Below are 24,289 nucleotides of genomic sequence, written 5' to 3' on the forward strand. Positions count from 1 at the left end.
TCAGCCTCATTCATGATAGTTTTTGGCTACTTTTCTCACTCGTAATTTTTGGAATTCCACGTAAATCCACTAGTTGGCCATGGCAATGATTTCAAAGCTCGAGAATGCTAAAGCCCCGGGGACATGGGGAAAAGATACTGTCATACACTGTTGGGTGAGATGTAAATTTGTATAACTATCTTTATAGCCCTTCAATGACCAAAATTTTAAATGGACATACCCTTTGGCCAAGCAGTTTAAGTTCTAAGAATTGAACCTACAGAATATACCTTTATGAGCACATAAAGGTAAAAGGAAGTTCATTGACAACATGGTTGTAATTCAGATATTTCCCCCAAACTGCTCAAAAAGTGACAGGGCTTCTATTCAGGAGAATATGACGCATAAATGATAGGTTGTATCCATATGGACTAAGAAAGAAAAGTTTAAAATACTGGTTAAGTGAAAGAAAAAAACAGAAGTAGCTAACCAGCACAGATAGCAAAGGCACACTGGTGTTAAAACAAAAGGACAGGGCGCCTGGGTGGCTCAGTCAATTAAGTATCCGACTCTTGATCTCAGCTCAGATCTTGATCTCAGGGTTATAAGTTTGGACCCCATATTGAGCTCCGCAATGGGCACGGAACCTACTTTTTTAAAAAAGGGCAAAAAGAGAGAGGAAAACAGAGGTATAAATCCTTGCATGTGGCGCAAAAACTTTCAGAATGTTGTCCAAGAAGCTATTAACTGTGCTTCCCGTGGGGAGCAGGGCCGGGGAGCAAGGTGACACTTTTAATTTCTACTTTAAACTCTCTTAATATTGGACATTTTTTCCCACAGGGAATATGACTACTTTTAGAATTTCATAAAAGAAAGAATAAAGCCCTCAACACTTCGTTCACACTATCCTTTTAACCAGTCTCCCCCAAACAGTGCATCTGTAGTGTTTGCTTGATTATTCCTGAGTTTCAAATTATGCGAATCCTCAGGCTCGCCCAAGACATCTGCCAGTGGGAGCATTAGGTTAAGTAGCATTCCAGAATCTTTTAAACTTCTGCAGGAACTTCCGTAAATCCCTCCTAGAGAGGAAGAATTAAAGTCTTATTTCTTATCACCAGTGATCACCAAAACACTAACCAGGGAGAACCTAAAATGCTAAAATAATTCATGTGCCTTAAAACAGCCAACTGCCCTTCATCTCTTCAGTTGATACCAACTCAGGATCCTTTCCAACATCGCCAAGGGAACTAGGAAATTGATGGGACAGTTGTAAAGTCATCCGCTGTAATAAGAAGATTTGTGGTTAATACTTGGAAGGCCAAGCAGTTACAAAGAACTATCTATGTGTACATGTATGTGCTCACACACGTGTGTGCAGATGGATCTATGTGTGCAACGCAGAGCAGATTCTGAACCAGTATCAGCATTTTGTCGAGGATTCAGTTTAAATCAAGAAGTACTCAATGCAATATTTGTATTCCTGCCATGTTGTTTCAAAAGAATTTAAGGCAGAGAAATGAAAGTTTTTGAAGCCCCAGAGGACTAGATATTATTCTTGCAACTTAAAATGATTGTATATTTCTGTTGTAGAGTGTAAGACTAGAACGTATTTTTTCCAGGCTTTGACTCACTTTTGTTGTGTCTAGTTTTTTCCAATGGTTTAAAAGTAATTTCTTTAGAAAAATTGAATGTATCCTACCAATTACAGTTTATCTTTGATTTTTTTTTTTTTTACAGTTGTGGTCATAGAGCGTATAGTTTTTATGAAGTATTTCACCTTTCAAACTTAACAAAAAAAAATTTTTTTTAAGATTTATTTTGAGAGGGGCGCCTGGGTGGCTCAGTGGGTTAAAGCCTCTGCCTTTGGCTCAGGTCCTGATCCCAGAGTCCTGGGATCGAGCCCCGAATCAGGCTCTCTGCTCAGCAGGGAGCCTGCTTCTCCTCCTCCCCTCTCTCTGCCTGCCTCTCTGCCTACTTGTGATCTCTGTCAACTAAATAAATAAAATATTTTTTAAAAAAAGATTTATTTTGAGATACAGAGAGAGAGAAAATGTGATGTGCAAGCATGGAGAGGGGCAGAGGGAGAGAATATTTCAGACTCCCCACTGAGCTAGGAGCCAGGAGGAGGGCTCCATCCCAGAGCATATGAGATCATGATCTGACCCAAAACCAAAAGTCAGACACTCAGTGGACTGAGCCACCCAGGAGCCCCCCACCAAAAAAATTATTAGGAATTATGAACAATATTATGAACAAACAATATAGGAATTATAAACATAGGAATATTTTGAATTTTCCTAACTTACACTTCTCACATTAAACGATCTGTTGGATCCACCCATTGGGAATGCTACAGACTTTAAAAAGAACAAAACAATTATTTGAAAGGAATGAAAGCAGCATTATGAATAAATTACATATTTTTGCTACCTGACCAAGATGGATCATATACCATTGTTTCATTTTAATTGCCAATCCCATCTCACTGAGTGATAGTCAGAATTCCAGAGGGTTTTTTTTTTTCTTCAGTGTTCACTTCTTGACTATCCTTTCTTGTCCTACTAGGAGATGCTTCCTACCTGAGTCTCTCCCTAGGCCTACCAGTCCAGCCACAAAGCCTCTCTGATGCCTATGAAAGGGTTCATTCAGCCTCTGATGGTTCTAAGGAGAGAGCTAGTTACCATTGATTTTCCAGGTGCTTTGTCCTGTGGTTGCAGGGGGTAAAGAGAAGAGAGAACATGGAGTCAGCTCTTCTAGGCCCTTGGCAGCGGGTTATTCATCGAGTCTGCCAAGAAACATCCTGAAGTCCTCCCATCATTACCCAGAGCTCTCTGATTTGCAGTCGAGGCTTGGAGATGTTAGAGAACTTGCCTAAGGTACACAACTAATGATTGGCAGTACTCACACTTGAACTCAGGTCTGTGCCTGCCAAAGCCGGTGCTACAGGCCAGGGTCAAATTAAAGGGCAAGCCAGATGGCCTGCTGCCCAGGGGTTCTGATCTATAAAAAGCAGGACTGTTACTGGAGTAAATGAATACTATGTTGCCAGTTCACTCGGTTTCCATACAACAGTCTTCACATAGTTACCAACTGGTTGCCCTCCCAGCAAACTGGACTGCTCTTACAAGTGGAAATAACACTCTCTGGGAACCAGTAAGGGTTACCTCACAGGAATATGTTTAGTGAAATGCACTGGGAGTTGCACTGGGCCGCCTGGGCCATGACCCACCGACCAGGTGACCCTCCTCACCTGAGGCTCAGAGGCCAGTCACAGCTGAAATTTTAAACCCAAATAATGCCTGGCCCAATGCTGTTCATTGGGAGTGATTCCTCATACTAAGTTTTACATTTTTTTTTCCAAAGATTTTATTTATTTATTTGACAGACAGAGATCACAAGTAGGCAGAGAGGCAGGCAGAGAGAGAGGAGGAAGCAGGCTCCCAGCTGAGCAGAGAGTCTGATGTGGGGCTCGATCCCATGACCCTGGGATCATGACCTGAGCCGAAGGCAGAGGCTTTAACCCACCGAGCCACCCAGGTGCCCCCAAGTTTTACATTGTTTTAAAGAAGCTTCTCAAGAAGGTCTTGACTTTGGACAACAAAGAATGAAGGGAAGCAGCAGATAACGCTTCTGAACATGAAGAAGTAGGTGTGCCTCTTATTTTCTAGATGAAAGCACCTGCCTTCTTGACTGACCACGAGACAAAAAGACCTCCCATATTACTTCTTGTTCTGCACCTTTGTGTTTGGGATCGCCTCGTGCTCCATCCACGTGCAATACTGTGAAACACAGGCTGGGCCGTGTGCATTTCCTTTGGTCCCTTTCTGAAAGGGCAGCACTCCAAGCTGCTCCTTCTCCCACACAGGGCTTCCACCTTTTCTCACATCACCACGCACATAGAAAATGGTGTTGCTAACCTGGAATGCACGTACATTTTTGTGGCAAGCAGACAATCCTGCTGGAGGTGGGAGGGCGAAGGGCCTGGAGACCTGGGAGCTCGGGGTTGGGGGGTGGGCGGGGTAGATCAGTAATTTGGCACAGATGTTTCCTCTTCCTTGTGCAGGCCTCAGAAGCTTAGCCATAGGGAACACTAGATTGTCCATTACCATGACCTGGACCTAGTTTCGATTTTTCTTGCTTATGCATCAAGGAAAAAAAAAAACAAAAACAAAACACCATGTAAGTGATGTGCACTAAATGGGAAAAAGAAATTTGAAGTTTGAAATGATCATATTTGTTTCTGGGTGAGGAGAGGAAGCATTCTTTCCCTGCCTACACTCCCATGAATACGTGACTGTCCTTTGCTGAGGTGTTAAAACCCTCCCAGCCCCCTGTAGGGGACAGATGCAAACAGACCAAAGCAGACCAAAGCAGAGGCAGCCTGGCCTTTCTAGGCACCAGTCCAGGAACCAGATGGATGAGAACGAACGTACACTCCCTGTAACAAATAACTCAGGAAGGCAGTTAACTGAAACGTACAAAATAAGAGTTGCCTCTAAGTAAACCTGTAAAATTTTACACTGATTTCTTAGTGGCCCAGTTAAATGTGAGCAAGGGGATAAAGGATATGATATGGATTTAGATTTCCTCTCCAGTTTCTTCTGCTTATAGTAAGAAATAATTGATGCCTATCCTGTGTAAGTTCAAGTACAGCATGATGGTTTGGCTTACAGATACTGTGAGATGATTATCACCATAGGTTCAGTGAGCATGCATCATCCCGTAATAGATAAAACAAAAACAAAAGAAAGAAGAGAAAAGGTTTCTCCTGTGATGAGAACTCCTAGGATTTACTCTGTCAACAGCTTTCCTGTGTATCAAACAGCAGTGTTCGCTGTAGCCATCAGATTGTACATTTCATCGTAATACTTGTTTATCTGTAACTGGCAGTTTGTACCTTTTGACAGACTACCTTTCTCCAATCCTCCCCACCCAACCACGGCATCTTCTGCTTCTCTGGTAGCCACGTGTCTGATCTTTTTCCCTATGATTTTTGTTTCTTTCTTTCTTTTTTTTTTTTTTTACTTCCACACAGAAGTAAGGTCACACAGTATTTGTCTTCTCTCTTCTCCAATGTTTATAGAACTTTAGAGCTCTAGTACATGTTATCAGACCTGTGTTAGCTACATCAAGATCTCAGTTTTGCTTCAATGTTCTTGTGTAAAATGAAGTTTATGAATTCTCTCTAAATGTATCTAAAATTTTCTTCTGGTAAGTCCACGATTTGGCTGTCCGGGCGATAAATGCCTGGATCCTACAATCATTTCCTCTGTCTTTCCTATAATCGTGATAAGAGATACTGGCTGCATTTACTGAGCATCTACTATGTGCCAGGCATTGTGCTAATTATGGTACATGCATTATGTCATTCCTCCCTTATGAAAACTTCATGAGGTAGGTATTGTTCTGATAATCCCCACTTTAGAGAAACGAAGTTTAGAAACAAGGTTAAGAGATGCTAAGTAAATTGTCCAAGATCACACAGCTGGTGAACAGAAGAGTTGGCGCTCATGTATCTTAAAACCCATGTATGTCTAACACCCAGGTCTGTGTTCTTAATCACTACATACTACCATTATAGAATATTCCTTAAGTTGCAGTAAGTGTATGCATTTGAAGAGACACATAAAGAGTTGTTTCACTTATTTTTTTTAACGCTCTTTTAAAGTACAAGCTTGAATCCATGCCGCCCGGCACCCTAGGGCTCCATGAAGTTATTCCATTTGAACAGATGGGGGAGCTTGAAGGCAGCTAATCTTTTTATTCTCCGAGTTCTCCAAAATAGACCCAACGGCTCAGTAATAAGCACCCACATTAGCTTTTACGACTAGTCCCGGTAATGACTTTCCAGGCTGCAGACTTCTAGAAGCTTGGAGGTAACTGCCAGCCTTACGTAAAAGTGTACATCTGGAGGACGACAAGACGTAATAGTAGACCCAGAGTCTGTGGTGTCCCTGGAAGGGGGCAGAGGAGTTGGGCTTTAAGTATCATATTGACAAAATGAGTCTGTCGAATTCTTGAAGGGAGACAACCTGAGGCAGCAGAAAGCACACTGTGTGGAGAAGTAGACGGGTGGCGTATTTTGGGTACGTGAGGTATTTACATGGTTCAAAGGTCACGACTCTAATAAAATGTCTTCTCACAAAGTTCTTATTCCCATGTATACTCTCTTCCAACCTACCCACCCATACCCTTCCACATAAAGAAGTATTTTCAGTAGTCTCTGCTTTGTTTCCTCTACGTTTCTTCTGCAAATAGAACCATATAGATATATTCATGTTCGTATCTCAGAGACATTTTCCATAGTGTGCTTTTATAAACAAAGAGTTCTCTCTTGTGTGGGTGTACTTTAGTTGTTTCTAATGGGTTGTTTGTTGTCTTCTGTTATTCCTTTTAGTGCTTTCTTGAACAACCATGTGGTTGTTCAAGAAACCATATGGCACGGGTGTATCTTCGAGGGCATATCTAGAAGTAGCCGTCAAAAGGTTGACTCAAGGGGCAAATTGTTATGACGTTTTGTTAGAGGCTGATGAATTCTCCTCCTAAGGGGTGGTCATTGTGCCTCCAGGGCCAGTAAGGTGAGAGCGGATCCTTCCTGACTTAATGTCCTTGATACCACACCCTCGCTCCCTCATTTCATTTCTTATGCCTTTCCGGCCTCTCTCTTTAGCTTTCTGAGTACTTCTTCCTCTGATCACACCTAGCCCGACTTCTTCTCATTCTAGACATCTCATCCCAAGATGTCTCACATGGTGTCTCACCATGTACCCATCAGAAATCATTATCTTACCCTCTAAAACTCCTCCATGGGCAGCATCACCATCCAAGGAGGCACCAAACTTGGAAACCGCCAATTGTCTTGATTTCTCCTTTTCACTAACCCACCAAGCAGTTGCCTTTACCTGCTGCACATTTCAGCCATGGGTCCCTCCTCTACTTCCCAATACCATTTTCCTGCCTCAGGATCTCCTTGCCTTCTCGCCTTCTCGCCTTTCCCCAAGGGCGTTGAAATGGCATCCTCGCTTGTCTTCTGTTTCTGACCCAGACCTTCTGAAAATCATCTCAACACAATGGCCATGATGAGACTTTCATGAATTTCAAATTTCTGTCTTGTTTACAATCAAGGGTGTTGAATTAACTTTCTATGATCGTTGCTGTATAGCTAATCCTTACAACGGATCTAGATTTCAGAAATGCTCTGACGTGTGTGGAAGAAATCTTAGGTAGCAATTTAATATAACAACTATTCACAGGCTGCTTTCTGAAACAGACCCCTCCCAGGGTCAGTATTGTTACAGAAGAAACAGAATGTATCCAGTTATTTCAGAACTAGCATTGTGCTATTATAACCAGTTTTTACATAGCAAGTGTTCCCTCACAGACAAAAAAGAAAATCTTTTTTCTTTTTTACTGAATTTTAACAAAGTCAAGAAGAAGGGATCTTCTCGTTACATAAGATTGTGATTGGTGATTCAAACTACCAAGATATTATTGACCTTAATTTGTTAACAGAGAATGATGAAATTTATCTCCTCTCATCTTAAGTTCTTATTTATACGATTTGGTGTTTTAAATGTAAGAAGATTATACAGATGTAAGCACTCACTCTAGCAGATTTGCTATTATTTGCCTTACCATAAAACTTTAAAGGTTTATGTTCTTCGTTCTTTCAAGGGCAAAAAAAAAAAAAAGAGAGAGATTTTCAAATTTAAAAAATCACATAAAAATTCATCTATGAAATGGTTTAGGGATTTATAAGTGCTTTGTTCAAATTATTACTGTCACAGTACCAACCAAACTTAACCAGAGATATAAATTTTCCAAAAGGAAGGAAAATAACAAAAGAAAATTATTCTGTTACCATTGAAAAACAGAATAATCAACATGTTTTCTTGTTAAGTTAAAAAAAAAATGGTAAGCTCTAAAACCCCAAAATCTTTTCTTACAAAAAGCGAGAAGCTAGGGATCAATTTGGATTTAAATGAATATTAAATAATTTCCCTCTAATTAATTTTAATGATGTAAAATAAGTAAGTCTTTGATGAAAGAAGTCACTAGGGTACAACCATAGTGAACATAGCTCAACATGTTGAGCCTTGTGACTTCTACCATTTCTTGGGTATCAAAAAAAGAGTTCCCACCCAGAATTGACTTAGGACACCTCCCTGTGCTCTCTTACCATCTCCCCCATCCCCAACCCCTCACTCTTTACCCCCACCCCTGGGCTAGGAGAGATGATTAAAAGATACTTAGGAACTCTGAAATGTAAAACAAACTAACAGTGGCAACATCCCCCAAATTGTTAAAAAATATACTAAAAGTAAAGGAAATGAAATAAAAGTATAAAAACCAAGCATCTGTCCTCTCCGGTGTAGATCTTGTAGGTTGATACTGGGAAAATGGTGCCCTGTGGAGCCACCTAAAAGTTGCCCAATTACACCCGGTCTTTGTTGCCTGAACCACAGACCCACCGCATGCCACAGCATGACCCTGAGTCTTACAGAGGGACCCCTGAAAAAAACCCTAGCCTTCTCCTTTTCTCTCCATAGGAACCGTGATCTAAGCTATCCAAACAAACTCTGGAGGTATGTTTACCTTCTGTACAAAAAGCTGCTAGACTGACTAACAATTATAGCCCATTAACAACCCTTTCAGCTGGTTCTAGCCTTAAGTGAGTAAGTGTTGATGTATGGAAAAGAGTTAATCGAAAAAAGATCCATATATATTGTCAGAAGTTCCTAGCCATCTACAAGTTAGCTAGGAATTAACCAGCTCACTTCAGTGTTCCCATTTAGTGTCACTCTTAAAAACAAACAAACAAACAAAAACAACAACAACAACAAAAAAAAACCTTGTTTGACTTAAAATCCTGTTTGAATTTGAAAGCAAAACTCTTCTTTAAGTGCGATCACCAGTGGTCAGTGGTTTAATCAATCCTGGCTATGCAGAGCAGCCTCCATAAAAGAATCAAGTAATTAATTAAAGGACAGAGTTCAGTGACCTTCTGTGTTGGAGAACAGTGCAGATCCAAGGAGATTGGCTTGCCCAGAGAGCATGGAAGCTCTGCCCCCTTCCCACATACCTTGCCCCGTGCATCTTCCATCGGGCTGTTCCTGAGTTATATCCTTTTATAATAAGCCAGTAATCCAGTAAGTACAATATTTCTTAGTTCTATGAGCCTCTCCAGCAAATTAATCAAACCCAGGAAGAAGGGGGTTGTTGACATTTTCCATCTATACCCGGTCAGTCAAAAGCACCGAGGACTAGCACCTGGCATCTAAAGTGGGCGATGGGGGGAGGGAGTTAGTCCTATAGGACTGAGCCCTCATTCTATGGGACCTGACACTCTTTCCAGTGTCAAATAGTGTCAAACTGAGTTAAATATGTGGGATACCCAAGTAGCATTCATGAAGAACTAATTATTTGGTGTTAAAGAGAAAACGCACGTCAGGCTGGTATCAGAATTCATAACCTTTGACTTGGATCCAGGACCAGTGAGAAGATATGCTCTGAAACTAGTCTTCTAACTTGCTAGCACCTGACAGTAAATCCTTATGTTAGCTTGTCTTAGTTTAGCAGAGAGACAGCATCTCTTCATACTCACTGCAAACAATGTAAACTTTTGAATTCCATCACCTGAGGAGGCATCAAACCACTCAAATATAAGTAAAATACAAGTCTTGCCCCAAATTGTAATTTGACATTTATTTCCGTCTCTCTACTTGTAAAACAAGTCTTAGTCATCTCTCTGCAGAAGTTTGCCTGATACTCACCTCTTCCTTGAACTCACTCTATGCCTTCTCTAGGATGCCTTAAAATTTTTTTATTTTTTTTTATTTTATTTTAAACTTATCCAGTGCTGAATGGAGCTGATGATCCCATTTCCACCATTACTTGCCAAATTACCTGCTTTAAACGGGCTCTACTTCCTTGTTTCCACATTTGCATGAAGCACATCTTCTCCCAAGTCACTTAAGCTTAAGCTCTTGGTCACCTCTGAGCATTGAGTCATGTATAGAATTGTTGAATCATTATAATTATAGATCTGAAACTAATATAATAGGATTTGTTAATTATACTTGAATAAAAAATTGAAAACAAAAAAAAACACACATCAAGCCAGAACACAAAAGATCTTGACCGTCTTTAATTCCTTTCTTTCCATTGTCCCATCGCCTCAGCCCCCCATCTGAATTGTTACATCTACTGTGCTCACTCAGTGTGTCATATTCTCCTCCATTCTTACCAGCGGCCCCCCTCCTCAAGCCATAACATTGTTAGATTCATCTTTAAACAGTTTTGATCAATTTCTGGTTCAAAAACCTTCCGGAGCTCCCGTACCAAACAAATGTCAAAATCTCCCCCTAAATATTTAGACCCCTCTGTGACACTGGTTTAGCCCACAGGTTTTGCCTTGCCTCTTATTCCTCACTAAGGTACAGACTCCACTGAAGTCAAGGGCCACTGTTTACAACTCCCATACCTTCCCTGCGCACTTCCTGATTCTGTGCTTTTGCTCATGCTTTTCCTCCTGGGTAAAATGACTCTCTTTCAATCATCTTCTGCTATTGTCCTACAGATCCAATGCTATCTTCTCCATGAGGCATCCCTAGGTGCCCCCACCAATCATCACCTCTTTTTGGGGGGCGGTGACAATTCTATGGAAATTTTCAAACTCCCTCATTCTTTTTAGAGCCAAAGAGCCTAAGTGCTTAGAAACAATCTTAGAAACCCTTTGTCCTTGAAGCACTATCGTTATGTACCAAAGACAAAGACTGAAGGAGTAAAGTTGTTTACTAAGTACCGTAGAGCTTGATAGCGGTAAAGCCAAGAGCAGAAAAGTCTGAAAGTAAATCTGTCACCATTTCTACTATATCAAGATTTAAATACCCTTTGATCTGCATACGTATACAATTTACCAATAATCCGTTTCAGCTCCGTGATTTCACATGGTTGCCTTTTTGTGTGCCCATCCTGTTTCTTCCACTTTATTCTGTGCCTCCAGCACACCAAGCATATTGTCCAGAATAGATGCTCATTAAAATATTGCTGTAGGATCAAATGAATGAATTTCAATAGACTCAAAGTTTGGTGATAGTCTGAAATCCTTTGGCCTGAGGACAGTGGCAATCGAGAGCTCGTCCATTCTTTACTTAACCAGTATTTTTTTGAGTAGTTCAGATTACATATTGAACTCACAAAATATGAACATGTAATTGAATACCCCAAATATATTTTGAGACAAAGAAAAGAAACCAGTATTAATGCATCTATCTTTTAGGCTGAATTAAATTCACTTTGATATTAGACCATTAACTCAAATTCAAATTATTTGAATTTGAGTTAAATAACCAGTCACTGTAACCAGTGTAACCACTGTAACCAACTTAACTAAAGTAAGCTAAGAAATCAATAATAGCAATCTAGTTTTTCAGCTCGTACCATAAAATGTATCTAGGTACTTTCCTGCCTGCCTCACACTGGCATGTGTGTATACACACAAGCGTGTCACATGACACACACGCACACACGCACGTGCGTGCAATCCACTTGCACCACACTTATCTTTGAAAAATGGATTGCTGTAGCTCCAGAGGGAAATTCTCTGATGGTGGTGAAGAATGAAGTCATTCATTATTGTGACAATTAAATTGTTATTACTATTGTCATTGTTATTTAAAGTCCCAATTGGGTGCCTGACTTTTTCTGCAGTAGAGTTATAAACAATGAATGCCGATCTTTAAAGTGTCAAGGGATCAAGTTAGTAGCTACATATGACTACCTAACGACCGCTCTTTCCAGATAGTTCTCAGCGGGGGATACAAAGCAATTGATAGCACTCTTCGGGACCAAGTGGAGAGATAACATTTCTACACTATATATATGGGGACATGGTCTTGGTAGCCATCTGTCACAGAAATAGACTGACTTCAACCAACAGATTGCATCAAACTCATTTTCTAGACAAAGAAACTGAGGCTTGACAGAGAAGGAAGTATCAGCCCAGAGAGGGGATCATGAGCTCCCATAATTCACTTAGTCCCTAGGTTCCTGCACCCCTCATCCTTTTTTTCTCTCAGTGTTTCAGGGCATTGTTCCTTCAGTTTGTGCGAAGTTGATTGGAGGTAGGCACCATGGGTTTGATTGATATAGCAATTTGCATCTCAAGGCATCGCTCGATAAATACAGGGCAATGAAAGGCCACTCTCTCACAAACCAATTTCCCCCTCTGGGCTGACTTTAGAAGCTCATTGATGTCACTTCCTTCCTCAGTCAGCAAGTGAATTTTCTTTAATTCTCAAGACCAGCTGTCCATGCTGTCAACAGAAAGTTATTAAAATTCCTTTAAAGTGAATAAAAATAGCCTAAAAGCAAATGTACTTGGAAACAGGAAAGAATCAGTATGCAAAGTCCACAAACCTCTGAGCAAAATAATGTTGATCCAACCAGAGATTTCAAACATTGTATATTCAAGATGCTAGAAAAAATAATTAAAAGATGCTAAAACGCGTACTTCTTAATCTTTTATTAGCAAGGGCTTATGCAGTTACAATTTATGCCCAAAATTCCATTCCTCTTTTTCATATATGATTTGAATAAACTTGGGAATGACTTAGGTTTTCCTGGAGTGGGATTCCCTCCTTTTTTCCTGCATAGGTCAGAGAACATATACATCTCCACCAGGCTAAGACTACCCATAAGCAGGAGAAAAGAAAAATTATCATTAACTGCAATCATAATCACTAGGGCCACAAAATAATTATATAATTTTATATTTTAAGTCATTAGAGTTTTAATAGCTAAAGGGAGGAGATGATTTTTCTTATGTTTAAATAACTGTAACTCACAGAAGTGGTCTGTCTGGCTTCTGAGTCCCTGGGATCCTCTAGCGACTGAATGACCTCAGGAACTAGAAGCCTGCCCTGTTATCTTCTGAATCAGCCTTTGCCTTACCCCTCGATCCCCCAGCATGGCACCCACCTTGTTGTCTGAGCTGCACCTGACCTGCTAATTAAGTCCATCCGAAACATGGAAGTGTTTCCTGCCACTTCTACCACGAACTGTCACCTGCCTCTTCCTCTTTTGGACAGATGACCCAAATCCTGGACTCACTTGGATCCTTTGCCAAGGAAATCTGTATCCAGCCTGTCTTGTCATCCCAAGACATGGCCCAGGTTTGTGTCTTGGATTCCTACCCGTAGCTGGAGCCAGGGCTCTCCCAAGTGTATTACTCTTACAGTTCTGGAAGTCAGACGTTCAAAATGGGTTTTACTAGACTAGAAGAAAGGTATGGCAAGAATGCATACCTTCGGGAGGCTTGAGGGGAGAATCCACTTCCTTCTCTTTTCCAAGTCTAGAGGCTGACCACCTTCCAGGCTCGTGGCCTCTTTTGGCCACGGCATCCCTCTGACCCCCACTTCCATTGTCACATCCCTTTTCCTCTGTCTTTGGTTCTCCTACTTCTCTCTTAAAAGGACCCTTGTGATGCCATTGCTCATACCCAGATAATCCCAGATAATCTTCCCATCTCAAGACCTTTAATTTAATCACATCTGTAAATTCCCTTTGCCATGTAAGGTACCACATTCACAGAGTCCAGAGTTTAGGATATGGACATGGTGGGGGGGGGGGGGGCATTATTCTATTTACCATACTTGCCATGTCAGTTTTTATAACCTAGATACCTTCATTTTAGTTATGGGGACAAGCCCATAGGGCCCCCTTAATAACTTCTCTTTACATTCTGTTCCTTTCCCCCTTCCCCCGTCTATTTGGGGACACCAGTCTCTACACGTTCCCTTCACTGAAAACCTAGGGCTTGCCCTCTCTCCCTTTCCTGTACTTGCCACATCCACACAGTCTCCAGAACTTACTTGAGAAAGACCAGGCGTCCTTCCATCTTGGTTTTCCCTCCTGGGCTGAAAACCTCCTCCCTCCTGCCTGCGCTCTGGACATGCTCATTGCTCTGTCTGCCTCCTGTCTCCCACTCACCGTCATCCCGTCCTCCACACAATTACCGAAGTCATCTTTCTCAAGCACGGCTTTGGTCACCTCACCCCTGCTGTAAAACCTCTGCTGGCTTTCCACAGCCTCAAAAATGCTTCTCAACCTCACCTCAAGCCAGAGACGCCCCAAGGTTGTTCTCTTACCCTCTTCCCACCCCCGCTACATCTCACCTGTTCCGGTATACGCTCTCATTCTCTAAACCACTAGAACCTCTCGAGATTCATCCAAATACACCCTCTGTTCGCCTCTGAGACTATTCTTCCTGTCACAACTCCCTGGAATGCCCGTCGCTTATCCTTTGCCTGCGAAATGCATGCTCCCTTCCTTCTAATCCTCCCAATTCTGGAGACAAGGAGATATTGTGAACTCTTAGTTATAGATGGCCAAACAGGCTGGGCCTTCGTTAACTGGCCCCAAATCAGACACCTAGTAAATGACAGGGCTGAGATTAGATACCAGATTGTTCCCTGCTCTGTTCACCAGCGTCCAGTGGACTGCTGCGTTATTAGATGACGATGATCTGATTGCTTGGGCTCTCATTTTTCTCTTGAGTTACTTCAGAGTTCCCTCGTTCCTAAGGAAACAAAAGGAAGGCTTTATACTGCTGCTGCCACCCCAGGCTCCCTCCTGCCTCTTCGCAGTTAGCAACAAGCATTGAGTGCTCTTTTATTTTTTTTTATAATTTTTTAAAGTTTTTTATAAACATATAATGTATTATTAGCCCCAGGGGTACAGGTCTGTGAATCGCCAGGTGTACACACTTCACAGCACTCACCATAGCACATACCCTCCCCAATGTCCATAACCTCACCCCTCTCTGGAACCCCCTTCCCCCAGCAACCCTCAGTTTGTTTTGTGAGATTAAGAGTCTCTTATGGTTTGTCTCCTTCCTGATCCCATCTTGTTTCATTTGTTCTTTTCATAACCCCCAAACCCCTCACGTTGCATCTTCACTTCCTCATATCAGGGAGATCATATGATAATTGTCTTTCTCTGATTGACTTGTTTCACTTAGCATAATACCCTCTAGTTCCATCCACGTCACAAATGGCAAGATTTCATTTCTGTTGATGGCTGTATAGTATTCCGTTGTGCATATATACCACATCTTCTTGATCCATTCATCTGTTGATGGACATCTAGGTTCTTTCCATAGTTCGGCTATTGTGGACATTGCTGCTATAAACATTCAGGTGCACGTGCCCCTTCGGATCACTACATTTGTATCTTTAGGGTAAATACCCATTAGTGCAATTGCTGGGTCGTAGAGTAGCTCTATTTTCAACTTTTTGAGGAACCTCCACACTGTTTTCCAGAGTGGTTGCACCAGCCTGCATTCCCACCAACAGTATATTGAGTGCTCTTTTTAAAATGCACATTTGACCACATAGTTCCAATGTTCCTCCCCACACCCTGCCCTAAATTTCCTTAATAAATGACTTTCCACAGCTCTTGAAATGATCATAAATCTCCCAGAAGTGGTCTATGTTACTTGCTTCCCTGCCTCATATTACACCACACACCCTATGTCTCTACTCTGGCCATGATGGCTTCTTCCCCATGCCTTGGACCCACCCTGCTCCCCCTTATAGCCTAACTTTGCACATGCTCTTCCTTCTGCTGGATGTTCTACTCCTTTTTCTAGGCAAGACTGGTGCTCTAACTCAAAAGGCCAAGCTTTTTCCACAAATCATGTTGCCTCTTCTTCAAACATTCTGTGTATAATCCAACACAAGATATCTAATTATTAAAACATATCAAGAGTATCTCATAGAGCAATGCCATTAAGAAAGGAAGGAAATGGGTTCTTATTATCTGAAGACTCCAAGATTGGCCCCTGGTATTTTGTAACAGTGGTGTGATAGTCTGCTCTTAACGCTGTCATTCCAATTTCTGTGCTCCTTACGCTGCTGCTGTATCTCATAAAACACTTGGCCTAGTGCTTGAATCCTTAGTGAAATGTTCAAATGTGCTTTTTTTGGTTCATTAATTGATTAGTAAATATCAATTATTCATTTCATGTCTTTAAAAAAAAAGTTGGCAGTTTGTTAAACAACTAATCTTGCAACTATCATACAACCCAGTGATTGTTCTCCTGGGCATTTATCCCAAAGAAATAAAGCCTCACCCTCACAAAAAAGCCTGCATGCAAATGTTGATAGATGCTTTATTCATAATAGTTAGCAGATGACCTTCAGTAGGTGAATAGCAACACACCTTGTCCCTCCACACCATGGAATACTATGCAACAATGAAAAGGAAAGATTGAACAGGAATACACAGGCCAACATGGCTGCCTCTCTGGGGAATTCTGCTGAGTGTGGAAAACCAACCTCAAAGGCTATATTGAAGGATTCCATTCATTTAATATTCCTGAAATGGATGGAGAACAGATTAGTGGTTGCCCAGGGCTAAAAGGAGGGAAGAGGTGGTAGGAAATAGATGGGGCTCTAAGAGCACACCAGGAAGGATCCTCGCAGTGATGGAAATGTTCTGGGTCCTGACTGCATCAGTGTCAGCATCCTAGCTTTTGATCTATGAGATGTTACCATCAGGGGAAACTAGGTAAATGGTACCCTGGATTGGTCTGTATTGTTTCCTAAAAATGCAAGTGATTGCGCAGTTATCTTATTTAAAATAAAAATAAAATAAAAGTAGTAAAAATAAAATAAAATAATAAAATAAAATAAAAATTTTTAAGGACATGTTTAATCAAGGGTGTATCATATGTATCATACCAAGATGTTCACAAGCACTTAATAACTCTAGTGGTGGAAAATTTCTTCTTTCCCCTCTTTCTTAGTTGGTTGGTTTGTTGATCATTTATTATTACTAAGGATTTTTTTTCTTCTACGTAAGACATAAACAACACTGATCGTTTTCAGGCTGTTTCACCATGAAGCTTTACCATTTTAGCATCTTTATTCTTTATATCCTTGTAACCTTTCATACATTACCATGATTTTTTTTTTTTCCTGACCAAGATACCTTTCATAAAACTGTTGGTTTTCATTTTAATCACTGCGGCACCTTAAAAACAATGTATAATAATGTCTTTATTATCTTCAGGAGTAAAAGAAAAGATTTTAAAAGTAGTGTTGGTGCCACCTGCCACATTAGAGCTCCTTCTCTGGTCCTCAAAGTTCCAGGAGCTCAGTGTTCATATTATACTTGAACAGGTTGTCATGGTTTGGAAACCTTTGATTGGCTGTTGTTCAAGTTTTTACTCAGTCCTTTTTATTTCTCTACTTCTCTGCCAATGTTTCATGCAGTCTTCGGGTATCACCCTCACCGGATGTCCCCTCCATTCTCTTAACATTTTTGCCTCATGTGGTTTATTTAAGATTTGGCTTTTTTTTTTCCTCCCAATTATTGGAGTGATCATAAAGGTCCATATCGCAATATAAGTGTTTACGCAGATAGCCCTTGACTGCTTTGGAATTTGAGTGAGAACAGAGCGGGATCAGTACTGCATTTTATTCATTTTTCACACTTTAATGTCACATTTATTTTTGCTTTCTCTTTCAGTGACTAGAGAAAAAATCCAGGAACATATCACCAACCAGGTATTTCTTCCCTTCTCATAAATTGTAGAGTTATGCTTTAGATGTTAATATTTAAGCATTTGTAAATATGGAGAAAAAAGTTTTGCTAATTATTAAGTATGAGCAATATACATGCTGTTGGTTCTGAGAACAAATACATTGGTCAGACATGGATGATCACCTGCTTTCTCTGTCTCCCCATTCTCCTTCCTTCCCCCCACCGCCCCCACCGAAGGAAACAGTGGAGTAAAACACTGCCAGTTCTGATTTGCAAGGGTTCCCCTGAGCATATCATGACCTCTGCATTGATATTCTCATGACTACAAATAGACACTTGTATCTAATTTTCCCTTAACTGAGTGACTCTCCTGTGTGAGCTTCCCAAGTTTTAAACTAACCAGCTGAAAGTCACTCCCTCCCAAACAGTTCCAAACAGAACCCCTCCCAGGGGAAACATACAAGTTGACTTTCCCTTCTGGTCTTTGATTTCTATGCAGCATGGTTAGCCAGCATCTTCCTGTCTGCTTCATTGCTTTCCTACCCAGTCTTGTCACAGACTTATTTTTATTTGCTGGTAGATGGAGTCACTCTGTGTCACTGTTGAAGGGAGTTGACTACAGCCACCCATAAAACCAAGGGAGAACGTCACCAAACCCTGTCTTCCCCCACCCCACCTCTTCTTTCCAGAGGTGATAGGACTGTCATTCCCCAAAGGCTGCCCGTGCCAGCACACTCAGGAGAGCAAAGAGCGGCATGCTTGGGCTCCATTCACAAACACAAATCTCCATGTCCTTTTATTTTTTAATGGTTTTTCCCCGGGCATTAATTATAACTCACCCTTGCCAAGGAGAAGAGTGGTAAGTCTACTTTTAAACCAGTCAAGAGTACATTTTCCAAAGTCTTCTAATGCCCTCCCAGGTAAACTCCAAGTCTAGCCCTCATTGTCATTCCACCCCCATTAAGTTCTAGCTTCACCTAATCTGTGCCAGATGCCCCGTAACTCATCAAGCTCTAAAAATAGTTAACTCATTAAGCTAATGTACTATACCGCAAGTTCAGGAGGCAAAATTTAATGCTGATCAGGTACCATTTTGCTTTTGCCTGTAATTGGATATGTTGACTGATAGCAGCAGCCATCTTGATATTTGAAACGGCCGTCATTGCGCAATGGAAAAATCAGTGAGCCATTTCAAGTGGTTTATTTGCTTTTTGAGCTTCATTTCTTGATCACTGTATTTTCAGTTATTTGTATGTGCTCAAGTAGTTTGGTAAGGCTGAGCAACAGTTACCCGGTAAAGTTTATTGCTACCATTTTTATTTATTTAAGTCACATAGGGAATACTTTTTCTTATAAAGAGACCTGTTTTCTTTATTAAGTTAACAGGTTAAAGCAGTTGACCAACACATATATTAAGGCCACCTCTTATGGGCAGATTTTCATTTCCTATACTTTCCTTCTTTTTACATTTGGCTAAACTAACAGAATATGTGGACACCAAAATAGAACACCAAATATTTACTTGTAATCTGAAACACTGATGTGTTGCCAGGTGAAATCATAATGGTTTCCAGTCCCAGCAAGAGAGTGAGATTCTTTGGACTTTAACATAATGAGGAAGGGTCTTCAGTACATTCGTTATACAAGGAAGGGTCTTAAGTATATTTTGTTATTCAGTCGTTCTCAGAACAGACAGCTGTGTTGTTCACTGTCTGCAGCTGGTATGTCTAATTTTACTATAGAATTTCTATTCTTTCATCTCCCAAGTAGAGAAGAGCTCTCCACTCTCATGAACACACAGACAATACAATACAAAGAGGCACCTTACACCTCTAATTTATTGATTTTGGCAGAGAACCAAGAAATGAAGTCACACCCCTTCTTTAAATCACTGGGCCAACCCCCGCCCCCATATTTGGCTTTTAAAAACGAATTTGAAAACTCACTTTGGATGATCAATACAGTGTTCTTTATCAGAAAAGAATGTAAAACGGAGCACTGTTGAGCATTAATCTTTGCCCCTAAATCCTTCCCACCAGGCACTATAGATTGTGTAATTAAATTGAAACTGAAAATCGAGTCCTTTTTTTTTTTTTTTTCCTTCTTTTCCCATTAAGTAAGCGACGAATTGCACACCAATGTGAGAAATCAGGGCTGGGGCGGATGGAAAGCTCCAGCCCCTTGGCCAATAGCCAGCCTGCATTTTTAGCCGACAGCAATTTTACCACACCTGAGCTCTGAGAACAAACAACTATTTGAGTTCTCTGGAGGGAACGCTGGATTCTTTCCTGTGTAATTCACTGGGGAAATTAGTATGCTTTTTTAAAGTAACTTGTTAACGCAGCTTGTTTACGAGAAGAGGACAAAAATGAGCAGTGAACCGCTTGGCAGCTTATGTCCCAGAATGGGATGAAAGCATGACCCATTTTTTCAGCTGTCTCTTTGGCAGTTCAGTGCTGCAACCATTTCCTCTCTGAAAAATGTTCCTTCTAGAGATGAAATCTCCTTTAGGTTTTCTGAATAATTTTTACTAGGGGAGATGAAAGATAATACCCTAAAATGCTACCAAAAATACCTTCGAAACCTCTATTAGAATATCGCCCCTACAGAATGGGAATACAGTGCATCCAACCTTCTCACTTCAACTTGGAAACTGCCTTCTTACAGAGTAGACAAGGGAAACCTGTAGTAAATTAATACCTTCTGTGTATGCCTTTTTGAATAGTAGATGATTGAAACACACTGTGAATTAGGACTTTGTTGTTACATGGCAAGGTGACAGAGAGGGGCTTCATTTCTTGTGGAGAGGACATGCACGTTGGGGAGGCGCTGGCGGGGACAAAGGCTCACCCTCGCTGAATGCCCAGTTGAGAGAGAGCCAGCCCTGTTGCTGTGCCATGAGAGCTGTGCGTTCGTTCCTAGGGCTGTGGTAACAAACTCCCACCAACTGGGTGCTTTCAAACAATGGAAATGGGTTGTCTCTGTTCTGGAGGCTGAAAGTCAAAAAAATCCATGTGTTGATAGGACTCCCTGCTCCCACTAAACCTGTAGGAGAGGACCCCCACTCCTCGCCTCATCCTGGCTGCTGGGTGGCGGCCGGCAGTCCTTGGTGTTGACTTCCAGCTTCTGTCTCTGACTGTCGGCACGTGGCATCTCCCTGTGTGTCTCTTCTCCTCTCTCTCTCTTTTTTTAAAGATTTATTTTATTTCTCTGAGAGAGAGAAAAAGACAGAGAGAGAGTGGGGGGAGGGGCAGAGGGAGAGAAGCTTCAAGCAGATTTGCTGCAGAGTGCAGACTGGGAGGTGGGACTTCTGATCCTGAGATCATGACCTGCACCAAAACTAAGAGTCAGGATGTTTAACCAACTGAGCCACCCACGTGCCCCATCTCTTCTCTTCTTATGAGGACACCAGCCATATGGGGTTATGGTGCCATCCTAATGACCTCATCTTGACTCGATGACATCTGCAAGTACCCTCTCTCCGAATAAGGTCACACTGACAGGTATCAGGAGTTAGGAATTATATATGCCCACCTGGGGGACACAGTTCAACTATAAAAATCGGGGACCTCTGAGTGATCCTTGAACCCAACTTTCCCTTTGACCCCTGACCATTTATGATGTGACCTCCTGACACCCCTCCCTCCAGCTCCTCCTCTGCCCAGCCCTCCCCCACCCTGCCCCTCTTCTTCCAGACCCTCATCTCCTCTGCTCCCTGTAACTCTCCTGCTTCTGTTCACCGCCTTTCCATTCACCTTCCCTGCTGCTCCTCTTTGCTTTCTAAAATACCAACCCTCTGTATCCATCTTCTGCTGCAAAACAAAAATCAGACCGAAACACCTCCCCCACATTTAGCAGTGATGACGAGCCCTCCTTGTGCATTATACTCCCATATGAGGTTTTGTTGCACAAACCTGAGACTGCACTCCTACCCCACCCCAAGAAATGCTGGGTCAGGAGTTGGGTTCAGACTTAGCACAACCCTTAGACCAGGCCAAAAGGGGTCATAGACTTTCCAAGACCCCAGACAGCACAAACGCAAAAATGCAAAGACTTTTTTTCTTTGGAGCTTGGTGTTTTGTTGAAGTTTGATACTCAGCGGAGCGCACCTAAAATAGGAGTGGCAGGACAGAGCAGCTGAGTCAGGCCCCCTCGTCCAGTGGAGTGGGGTTGGGCTTGGAAACCAAGGAAGGAGGGGCTTCCATAGCTTTAAGGTGTACTTCTGCCCTTCTCTCTGCTTTGGAGAGAGGTGGAGTGGGGGACACAGTTTCGGGTGATATTTAGAAACGTCGGGTGATATTTAGCAATCCTGAGGTCAGAAAAGTGAGCTGTAAGTGAAGCATGATCCCTGGCCCCCACCCCTCCCAGCCAAGGAACCTAAAGAGACTGAGTCATCCACCTCCTTCAGCAGATCTAGGCTCTGGCCTGACTATGGCTTCTGCCTTGACTTCCTCCTAAAGGTCCATGGACCACTCAGGTCGTCAGTGGCAGGGTGGCTCCCAGGGAGAGTAGGGCTCCTATGACCTCCAGGCCCAGGACGGTCCCCTTCTGGTCAAGCTGCAGACCCTGGATGGAAATGAGGGCCACGTATTGGGTATTGGTTACTTTGAAACTTCGAAATATTTAGACACAACAGTATGTGGGCCTTCATTCGTGCTCTTGCTCTGGGCCCAAAAATGTTGAGAATGATTCTGCTCACACACCTGCAGCTTTGAAACTCAATATGTGAGTCTCATAAAAAGCTCAGATTGAACCCACTCATATATTGTCTATAGGATAAAACCCTAGCCTTTGAGTGTGAAACCCAGGGCCTTGTGCCCCCATAATACTTTGGACAGCAGGCTCCTCCCTAGATTCATTTCTCATTCTGCTGCCTTCTGTAAAACAATTGTGTGCTATAGAAACCTGTTCCACCATCATCCTAACCCCTTTTCCTGCACATGCAAAATTTACTCATATTCCAAGACCTAACTTAAATACCACCTCTTCCATGAAACTCTCCTTCATCATGTAGCTAAGAATAATTTCTCCCTCTTCTATGCTCCCATACTATTTTTCAGTCCTTTTGCTACTGCTCCTTGCGTGTTGTACTCTAGTTTCCAATTATTTGTCCCTATATGATTTTGTAACTGGATGATCTAATCCTAATGAGACAAAGTCATGTTTGGTTCATTTCAGTGTCTACCACGAGACCTTGCACATCATAAATAACCAACCAATTGCTGGTCAAATGTGAATTTTTCAAGTCACCAAATTATTGTCTGGATAGCCAGAGGGATGCTAAATGTGGGCAGCCCACTCCCTATACACGGTGCTGCTCTAAACTGTTGCGTCATTGATACCTACACGATGAGAACCAAGCGTTGTCCTGTGCCCTCCCCAGCAAGAAATCTTAGCTAGAAACAGAAAGGATAAGCTAAGAATGCACATGGTCTATGAATAATGGTCCCACTGTCAGAGGGATGAAAGAATCAAAGGGCAGGGAGACCCACACCTCTATTTTATCTTTGTGTCCACATCCCACCACAGCCTATAGAATGTTAAATGGTTTGCTTGAGTCAAGACATGAGCACCGGACTTTTTTTTTTTTTTCTCGAATGAATTTCTCAAATTTCAGTGTAGCATGAACTTCATAACTTCTAAATTTAAAGTGGGATTATATTACCTCGCACTATTCTTATCAAAATGGCCATGCACTCAAGGAGACAACTTTGACCTAAAGAGAGTTTCTCACTTCAAGTTTAGCACTAATGGAACTCATAAAGATCCCACCCCCCTCATTCTCTTTGAAGATTACCTTCCAGAACTGGAAGTTATGCTTTAGAAAAGCTGTCCAATTTACGAGCCTTTTTTTAAGAATGCTTGAAAGCGAGACTGAAAGGCTCCCGAAGTGAAAGTAGCATGCATAGTGTTTAACAAAGCAGGATTTATAAAAGATGATCTTTATTAAAGGTCAGATGGCTTCCTATCTAGAAAATACGTAGGTGTAAATGTCAAAAGGCTGGGGCTCACCTCTTTAATCGGAAGCCAAGGAAATTAAAATATTGTGTAAGGGTGTCTGAGGAAACAGACAACAGAGAGCGGTCTGTGGAAATAAACCCTTAAGACAGAGGGAGGATGAGAAAATGGCCCTCGGGTACTTTAAAAGCATGAGCACTAGAAGCAAATAATGACGGAGATTAAGAGAATTGTTTATTAGCAACACTGCATGATCTATTAGCAATCAAATATGCAGATAGTTCTCACTCAAGCACTCAAAATGCGTCTGAATAATTGCAACCACTGATTGTGCCAGCCACTCAATGCTCCATCTCATTTATCTGTCACAACAACACTATGAGGATACATATTTTAATCTACTTTTTCTACAGGTGGAATCTCAAGCTTGAAAGATTCCGTAATTTTTCAGGTTCTGCAGTGCTGCAGTGCTTTGCACTCAATTATTAATAATACCCGTCAACGCTGTTACCTTGATGAGCTTTCTGTGTGCAAGCTCAAGGCTCAATTTTACGTAAAATTATCTCATTTAAACCTCATGTAAACCTTATAAGCAGTGATCTTGCGAGGTAGGTACAAATCAAGGGATTCACAGTTCATCAAGTGGCTTGCCCAAGATCACACGCCAGGATTGAAATAATAGAACTTGACCGTGTAAGCACCAACCACTATTCTATACTGCTTGAAATACCTTTATTTAAAGGTACCTGGCTGGTGAGCGGCAGAGTCGGAATCAGAATCCAGACATACGTCATTCTGAATT

The 24,289-nt window shown here is 41.7% G+C and overlaps 1 protein-coding gene across 1 annotated transcript in view; it reads left to right on the forward strand.

The window, feature by feature from the left end:
* Window positions 1-24,289, forward strand: part of CHST9 (carbohydrate sulfotransferase 9) — a 231,655-nt gene that overhangs the window by 181,973 nt on the left and 25,393 nt on the right. Inside the window, exon 4 of the mRNA XM_032310105.1 lies at window positions 17,515-17,552. Within this exon, the coding sequence (XP_032165996.1) occupies window positions 17,515-17,552 (38 nt within the window). The remainder of the gene's footprint in view (window positions 1-17,514; window positions 17,553-24,289) is intronic.

Source organism: Mustela erminea, chromosome 13 (genome assembly GCF_009829155.1).
Source record: "Mustela erminea isolate mMusErm1 chromosome 13, mMusErm1.Pri, whole genome shotgun sequence".
NCBI lineage: Eukaryota > Metazoa > Chordata > Mammalia > Carnivora > Mustelidae > Mustela > Mustela erminea.